Genomic DNA, 9,469 nt, shown 5'->3' with positions numbered 1-9,469 from the left:
TCATGTTCCGATACAGACCATAAAGCATAAACGATAACATTACAAGTCGTTCAACAAATATATACATATACAGACTTGTAAACAAAACAACTTGATGATTCATCCATCTTATGCCCTTGCGTCACTTCCTGTAATACAAATAAAACTGAGTGGGTTAGGCTTGGGAGCCTGATGAGCATATAGGGTTTTAGACCCACAATAAGTAATTAACTTTATTTTCATTAATCAACAATAACCCAATTACCCATTACCGTTATTCTCACTTTATGTCCCTAAAACAACTAACACAAGGGACCTAGTCTAAGAATATTTCATCGGGGCGACAACACATGCTTCGAGGGTTCCTCAGCAATATAAGTTAAATAAGGCAACCATAAGGGGGATGGAGTACAACGAATGAACACCCAAGTTCATTAACACCTACAGGTGGCGAGCCTACTAGCGTTCCACAAGACTGTCTAGAAAAGTTTGTGGTCGTCATCTAAACTCCGCTAGATGACTGAATCAGCAACAACAACGAGGACTCTCATATGTTTATCACACATCAACTATCTACACATGTTCTACCCAACATATTAGTAAATAAAAATATATATTTTTATACATAGTTTAAACCTGTATAGCATTCTCATTCAATACATATTTCAAACAACAGATGAGACACATACACATAACACGTATTTCATAGAGAATAAATCATATCTATGAGATAAAAGAAAGTGAATATACATTCACACATATAACCACAAAATATACACATAACACATATTTCGTATAAAATACTTCATAATTATGCGTTAGAAGAAAGTAACTACACACTCACCTGATCAGAAGATGATCGGACAGCACTACGGCTCTAAGAGTAGTATTCTTCGGTGAAACCGGGATCACTTCACGCACCGGGCTTCTTGCGGGCAGAGCTTCGGCTCGGAAACTCTTTTCTTCTTGGGATCTTCGGGCTTTGGGACTTGCTTCGGGTCTCGGGATGAACACCGGGGCTTCGGGGGGGGGGGGGGGGGGTAAAATAGGGCTTAGAGAGAGTATCGGGAGTGGGAGAAAAGAGATGGAGCAACCAAAATCGGCTGCCCCTTGAATTCTATTTATAGGGCAAAAATTTCGGGCTCACCTCGTGAGTTTTGCAATTCTCACCTCGTGAGTTTCTAAAATTCAGCTTGTGAGCTCGATTCGTCATTGCGTTCGTCATGGCCACTTACCCTGGAAGACGTCCATCATCTGCTCACCTCGTGAGCTCGACACAACCTTGGGGTTCACGCTCCGAACTTCAGAAAATCATAACTTTCGCATACGAGCTCCGTTTTTGACGTTCTTTATATCCACGCATAGGTGAGATTATGCTCTACAACTCTCGTTTAGACTCCATTGTCTAATTTTGACTTTAATTTTAATATATTATTTTTAATATGCCGGGACAGGAAAACTCCGTTAGAAAATCATAACTTCTTCATCCGACGTCCATTTTCGCCTATCTTTTTATCGTTTCACTACTATCGATGAGATATTTGATTCTCATTTAGATTGTTTCGGCTAAAAATCACTCGATCTCAAATCGAGGATTCGGGCTGCATATTGCTAAGTCGAAACTTCGGAAAATCATAACTTACTCATACGAAGTCAGATTTGGGTGTTCTTTTTATGCATGCTCTCGGTTTAACGAACTCTACAACTTCTGTTTAGATCACTAAGGCTAAATATCACTCTAACGTAAATTTCACTTTTTACGTCATTCAACGTTGCCGGTTCTGTCGCGAAACTTCGACAGGTCGTAACTTCTTCGTAAATCTCACACTTTAATTTTGACGCTTATTTTTATCCTTTATTAATTATATCTTTATAATTAAGTAATAAGCACACAAATACACATAATTCACATAATACTCAAATATTTCATCATTAATACTTCAAAAAGAGTTACAAGGGTTAACCTAGACTATTACATCAACGAAAATGCCTAGCCTGGAAACGCGGGGTCTTTTTTTTGCTATATTTTGGCCATGTTTGGAGCTCTTCTTTTACGAGGTGGTCTTTTTTTTGCTATATTTTAAGAGCTTTGGATGGCTGGGGTGATCTATTTTTACTGAAGTATGTGGTTAGAGATTTGGAAAGCTCATTGCTATTTTGAGTATGTCTTAATCTAATTTGCTTGATTGTTGTTTACTTCGGCTGGAGATTCGCTACAATTGTAGAAACATGTTTTTACTTTTTACATACTGGATATGGGGAGTTTAATTAGCCCTCTTCAGATCTTTTATTGTTTGCTATATATTTGTCTTTATAGCTTTGTTGGCACTAGTATATATTTGTCTTTATAGCTTTGCTGGCACTTTACATAAGAGGATTTAAATATATTTGTCTATGGGTGTTTGATATTACTGTCAAAACGAAAGCAATTACAACAAAAGTTAATTAGTAGACATGAAAGCAACTACAACTCTTTAATTAGTAGCATTTGTATTGATTTGACAAATTTAATACTACATGAACTCCTTTTCTATATAAACTTCACATTAAACACTCCAAACTTACTTAACGAAAATGGATTGGCGTTGGCTTTGTTCTGTTGGGGCATTTATTTATTGTCTCGCCCCGGGTATTAAAAACTAATGGACCGGCCCTGTGTTTATTAGTTATATGTTATCCCACATAGATGAGGAAATGAAAAGGGAGAGATATTCATAGAAAACCTCTTTAGTATCATAAGATTTATATTATCAATGTTATTTTTTGTGTGTAAATGTGAATCAAAATGGCTTCGAAACAATAAATTTATGCGTGAACACGAACTACATATATGAATGCACCCTTGATTGGCCAAATACTTTCAAAGGCGTTTTTGCAATTTCAGTTTTTAAGCATATACAAATCCAAGTTGATTAATGTTTGTGATTAGTTTTTGTTAATCACGTCTTTATGCCTATAATATCAGTTACATTTTTTTGTTTATAAATACAACATTTATGTCACAAGAATTAGACTCGTAAATTCAGGCGAGACCTCTTTTTACATGTTTTTGTTTTTGCGTTTTCTTGCTACACTGAAGGTAATATCCGAACTTAGCAAGGTTCGACGATCTCGAAGAATAACTTCTACATTTTGTATCATGGGATACAAACGTCATACTGTGGGTGAATTTATTTTAATGACATTATATTAAATATAGACCTCTACATTTTTTGGTGAAAGCAAATCTTTTATTTTTTTCGCTTTACATGATACAACTTTCAAAACTAACATGTCCCACAGTAAAATCTCAAACACACATAATTGAACCCTATATTAGATAAATAAAAGAAAAAGATAAATCATGTTATAAATAAAAAAATTACCAAAATAGCCACTAAAAGACATCATTTTGAAAAGGCTCAAAAAATCGAATATATTATCTACGAAACGTAGGTTTTATCTATAAAAATTCGAAAAGATAAAAACTAATTATTTTGAATTTGTCTTGATTTGATGAGTGGAAGGATAAATAAGAGTGACTTCAACAAAACTAGATGGTAGCATTAGACTTACAAGATGTAGCTTGTGTATTTAGAGGGTGTTTGAGATTATTTTTCAAAATGACTTTTTGAATTTTTAGCTTTTCGAAAAAGTTAGAAGTTTGAAAATGTGTTTGTCAATTCTAAAAGTAAAGAATGACTTTTTGGCAAGAAGAAAAATAAGTGATTTTAAAAGCTAGAAATTGTGACTTTTTGTAACTTTTGGTTTTTTACCCTTTGTTCCCTTAAAAGATAATTCAAACACATTTTAAAACTTTCTTTTACAAAGCTATAAGACAAAAAGTCATTTTCTTAAAAATGACTTTTTAGGCTAAAAAGCAACCCCAAACACTCAGTTAAAATGTTTTGTTTAAACTAAACATTAAAACTTTATAGTGTCAAACTTTATTTTTGTTCAAAATTGAACGTTTTGTCAGACACTAACATTTCTAAATGTTACGTGCCAAACATATTCTAAAAAAAATGTACACCTTATATATAAATTTAGAATATTTTGTTTAAACTAAACATTAAAAATTTGTAGTATCAAGATTTATGCTCAAAATTAAACGTTTTGTCAAAAACTAACATTTCGTCATTTCTAAATTTTACGTGCCAAACATATTCTAAAAAAAATATACACCTTATATATAAATTGTTAATCGAACGGTTACTAAAAGTCAAATCAAAAGATTCAATTTGACTTTAAAATGATTTACGTGGTGGTATGACATTTGGCGGTCACTCGTCGGCAATTCCATAGAACATTGATTGCCTCCTTTATTTTTCTAGAAAACAACTTTTAATCTAATATTGATTTATCTAGAAAACGAATTTATTCATTTTTAACAGCTATGCGATTAAATTGATTTTTTATTTAATTTAATTTTTAATAATCCTGAAGTCGTTAGTCATTAATTAACACATTACCAAATTATGCAACATAAATTGTCAAGAACATCAAGTTGTTCCATAAATTAACAAAAATATCTAGTAACAAGTTGAAACATGATTTTGTAAGTTTGCAAAATCTATTTACATGATATAATGAGAAGTTGAGAACATACGAGTTCGTTACTTAAATAAATTGTTAACTCTTAATACAAATACTTAACCAATTAGTATTTAAATAGTTTTAATCATAAACTAAGAAAAACTTTCGAGTAATTTCTCAAGCATTTTCTAAGATTAACAATAAACACAAGTTAATTTTATTACGAATCTTTTAAAATTGAAAATGTTATATCATTTTAAAACTAAATGTCGCCTTTTTTGTTTTTTGAACCGGCGAATTTTATTAAAGAGAAAATGTCGCCTTTTTTAGCATAGAGAAATATTAGTTTTGCGTATCTAATGTTTTGTTTATTAATTAAATATCCACCTTGAGAAAATTTTAAAGAAAAATACATAATAAAGTTTGTAACAATAATTTTGGGTGAATCATATAAACATAAATATCAAGGACCACTATATTTATAAGATATTTTTTTTTGTCTAAAATTAAATAATTTTGCAGAATACAATGTTTCTTCTTATATGCTATTTCCTCTAAATTGATCATTTGTTTGTTATGAGAAGCCCATGAGAATTTCGCCAATGGCCCATCTTGAAAACATTATATCTGGTTTTCTTTTCATACAAACGACCCTTTACTTTTAGGAAAATACAAACATGATTAATTTAACAAAAATAGGAAATATACACAGAGAACACACAAATCATGGTGTTAAGAACCTCATTTACATAAAATGAAAATTACAAAATATGATAACATGTTTTAGTTAACTTCTCATTTTTATGTAACTACCAAGAACCGACTTTGCAATCAAGATTATGTTTGACGAGCATAAGCTAATTTATTTTTTGAGTTTATTGCAATGTAATTTTTGGTGAAACCACTAAAATAGTTTATTTGGCAGTAAGCTAGCTTTTTAAAAAGTATATCTTATTGATAAACTCATTGAGTTTTTTCCATTAGTTTTCCGTATATACCCTTATATGCTAGCTTTTTAATTATATATCTAAATGTCCTTTTATATCATTTTACATTTGTCATCTAGCTTATCGATTATTTTTTTACCAAACGTTGTTACTTTATCGATTAGTTTATCAACCAAAAATTAGTTTTTTAGCTAATCTGTCAAACACAACCTAAGAAACAAAAACATTTGATATCCGATATCGATGATTAAAAGATTTCCATCTTTATTAATCTAAAAATCTTGAATTCCTTAACAACTACCTTCATCTAACATTAAACATTTTGAAAATAAACAAAGGCCTATGGGATTCAAGGATGATTTATACCTTGATTATTCATCAGTTAATTTAGTTTCTTCATTGGCATTTCATGGTTATGTTTACCTTCATAAGTTGTAATAAAAACATTTGGATCATCTGATGCTCTTTCCACATGTTTCCTCACATCGCACTTAACTCCTGTGCATCTATAATAACTTCTGCACAATATCTTCTCATATTAGACTTAATATCCAAATTTTAAATATAACAAATATATAATTTTTTTTTTAAAAATAATTTTATATTATTTAACCTGGGATAAGGATTGCCCTTCACAACTTTCTGCCCATATTTTCTCCATCTAAAACCATCAGCAATTGCCTCTGAATCAATCCCATCATGAACAACAACTCCACCCTCTTTTAAACCTTCTCCATATCTTTCACTTGTAATTTTCCTGCAAAACACAAACTTTAAACTTGAATACAACAGCATGAATGATCATATGATCTTGACTTTGACCAAATTGTTACCTTCTTTTACTTGTGATGGGTTCAAGAGTTGGCATACAACTAGCATCAAATTCTTCATGGACTTTGACCACATTGGTCAAACGTAAAGATGATCCAACAACTTCATTCAACTTATTATCATTCTTGAGTTGATTACTTGGCAATTGAGAGCTTGAATCTTTGATAGTTCCATCAAAAGCATGGCGCCTAGGAAGCCTGGGTTTTGTATGATTATGTTCACCTTTATAAACAGTTTCAGCTATTTCACCATTTATGGATCTTTCAACCTTCTTTTTCACAACACAATTTGGGTGTGTGCACTTGTAGTAACTTCTTGGAAACTCGCTTCCTTTGACTTGCTTTTGACCATATTTCCTCCAATTATATCCATCATAAGAAGGTCGATCTGAGTTGTTTGTGTGTGACTGCAATCTTTTATCATCTGACTTCAGTTTTGGGGGATTCATTGATTCAAGATTTTGAGTTGCTGCTTGTACATGGCTTGTATTACAAGTTCCCTATAACATTAAAAAGAGAAACGTTTTAAATAACTTCAATCATATACATATATATATTTCAGTTGGTTTTCGATAAATACTGACCATGTTTGCCAAGAGACTAATGGTTGTTCTTGATACTGTCTTTGCCAAGGGTTTATATAGAAATGGAGATGTGTGGTCTGATTTCAAGATCTCAACATTTGGAGAACTCATAACAGGCTTGAACCTCAATGTTTTTGGTCTGATGGCAGTGACTGTGGGTTCTGTTGAGGGTGAAATGTTAATGGCGCCAGGAAGGATGTCAGAGAAGGATCCGAAGTTGGAAATGGTGGGCCTTGAAGCAACTGGTTTTGCTATGATTGTCCTTTTCGCCTCCTTAACCTCCATTTTTTTACTAATGAATCTAATCAGTGTTTCTTGATTAGATTAGAAAAGGATATTCGACTCTCACCATCTCCTGGTGTTTGTTGTCTCTAGTTCTTCAAATGTTTCCTTATCAATAAATGCCCAAAATGCACAAAGTTTGAGTGACGAAACTTGATAAAAGTTACATTTTCAAGTACAGAAATCGATAAGATAGAGTAAATCTAATCAGAGCTTCTATTTACAGACGGAGTATATATTATCCGTTCACATTCATCTGAGACCACAGAAAGCAGAAGCAGATGAAGGAAAAAGTAACAAGAAATTTCATGTAACTAATAATTCGCTTAACTACATGAATATAAACAGTAATTAAAATACGCGGACATAACTCTAACTTTACATTATAACATAAGCATCGTGCGTCTAATTTCGAAACTTATACTGCATTTTCGCAACAAAGAAACAGAGGAATTAGGGCTTTTGTTATCGAGAAGCAATTTCGCATGGATACAGTTATGCAGTCGAAAAAACTTAAGCATAGTGTATACCTTTGTTGTTGAGAGAATTTGTGGATATGTGGATTCCAAAATCTCAAAAAGATATGAAGATGAGCTTCTTTTAGGTTTTGATTGAAGGGGAGAATTGGGAAGAGGCCAGTTGTTTGTTGGTACGACTGTGTGTCAAGCCAACTAACCGTCGTTTCAGCTACCTGTCTTCGTTTCTATTCTGCAAAGATATGAAGAAGCCACTGCCACGTCGACCATTTCAGTTGTTAACAATTTTAATTTATTTTAATTACGATTTATTTAAATTTTAAGAGAATAATAAAATTGAGAGAACATGGTTTTTGAAAATGATACAAAATTGTGTCTTCATCTTTGATTTTGATAGATATCACAATTTGGTCCGAGTCATCTTCTTGACATGACATGTATGGATGGAATAGTTGGAAACGTTTTAAATAAATAATAGATATTTTTGTCGATATCTAATCACTACACATAACTCCTTAAATAGATTCATCAACAACTGTCTTTAAAAAGTAAATGATGTGACAAATAATTTATTTTTCGTTTTGATGTTACTTCTTTTTTGTCTATAATAAGTATTACACATCTTATTTAGTTAGTTGGAGTTGGACATCTTTCTAAAAATCAAGTATATCAAGAAAAAATAGTTATTTTGGCGTTCATAAATTTTGGTCTAGATGGATGGTGTTTTATGCAATTATTATATCCTTTATTTGTATTTTTAAGCTTATTTTCAAGTAAATTGTGGTGCTACAAACTCTGTTTTGGAGATACAAGTCCTAGAATGTTTATATGGAAGAAGAAAAGGTCAAATGTGTCGTCATTTAAACTGTTTGTAATTTTTATTCATATTAATGAGATTTCCATTGAATTTTAACCTCTTGTTATTCAAGTTTTCAGTTAATATGACATTGAATTGTATCCAACCACCTTCTACAATTTTTGAAATTCAATCATATGGGACCAACATCATTCATGTTGCATATTACGTGTATGATGATGATGATGGTGACGGATTGATTATGTGTTCATGCATTCATTAAATGGGTTATGGAATAAGTAGATGTAAATCATCTAATATGTATAAGCAAATAATATAATAGGAAGTGATTCATATATAAACTGTTTTTCTTCATACACAACAACTTATGTTTTACAAAGTTGGACAATAAAACATAAGGTTGTGTGGGTTTGTAGATCTTGGTTTGTTGTTCGTTTTTGAAGATTTGGGTTTTGGTGGGTTTGACTTTGTTTCTGTGGTCAAGTTTAGGTTTGCTAATCTAGGTTTGGTGTGTTCATGGTGGGTTGGAGGAACATGTCCGAAAATCGTTTCTATTTGTGCTTTTGGAATAGATCAGAAAATCGATTTTCTCTATGTGTGTGTCTTTGAAAATCAATTTGTGTTCATCGCCAGATTTTAAGACCAATCCCTCTAACACACACAAACACCAACAACACTTGGTGTTCATCATGTTTACTATTGAAGAACAAATTTGGATGACTTTATTGCCAATTTCCAACGTGGTTGCACGTAGCCATATTTATTGCCACAAAAAGCATTGTTTCAGATTTTCAATAATAGCTTCATTGACATCGTTTTTAAAAGTTTAATGACCTGCCTAAGGAAATAACTTGCCCAATTCGGGACAAAACACATATATTTTTCCTTTTTCTAAAGTGGATTTGCAATTTAGATTTTAGAACAGTATGACTATAGAGTGGATTTCGACAGTAAAAGTCATAGAGTGATCTGTATTTTAAATGTGTAGTCAATTTCCTATTTTCAAAAAAAAAATTTGCAAAGTGTATTAGCCTACTTT

At 31.9% G+C, this 9,469-nt stretch overlaps 1 protein-coding gene across 1 annotated transcript; it reads right to left on the bottom strand.

The window, feature by feature from the left end:
* Positions 1-5,685: 5,685 nt before the first annotated feature.
* On the bottom strand, positions 5,686-7,887 carry TTG2 (WRKY family transcription factor family protein). Its single transcript, XM_079026517.1, has 5 exons — positions 7,668-7,887; positions 6,856-7,245; positions 6,275-6,771; positions 6,055-6,198; positions 5,686-5,959 (listed from the first exon to the last, which is right to left on the bottom strand). The coding sequence occupies exons 2-5, from the start codon at positions 7,138-7,140 to the stop codon at positions 5,824-5,826; spliced, it is 1,062 nt and encodes a 353-aa protein (XP_078882643.1). The 5' UTR covers positions 7,141-7,245; positions 7,668-7,887; the 3' UTR covers positions 5,686-5,823.
* Positions 7,888-9,469: the final 1,582 nt, after the last annotated feature.

Source organism: Lactuca serriola, chromosome 2 (assembly GCF_051521515.1).
Source record: "Lactuca serriola cultivar US96UC23 chromosome 2, Lser_US96UC23_V15, whole genome shotgun sequence".
Taxonomy (NCBI): Eukaryota; Viridiplantae; Streptophyta; class Magnoliopsida; order Asterales; family Asteraceae; genus Lactuca; species Lactuca serriola.
This window is presented reverse-complemented; position numbering and strand designations above follow the sequence as displayed.

What these genes read in the sequence shown, in the direction of transcription:
- TTG2 (XM_079026517.1), bottom strand. Translation starts at nt 7,140, where the DNA reads ATGGAGGTTAAGGAGGCGAAAAGGACAATCATAGCAAAACCAGTTGCT. An exon ending in CCCATCACAAGTAAAAGAAG is followed by an intron (nt 6,199 to 6,274) that starts GTAACAATTTGG and finishes TGTGTTTTGCAG; the next exon opens with GAAAATTACAAGTGAAAGAT. An exon ending in AAGGGCAATCCTTATCCCAG is followed by an intron (nt 5,960 to 6,054) that starts GTTAAATAATAT and finishes GATATTGTGCAG; the next exon opens with AAGTTATTATAGATGCACAG.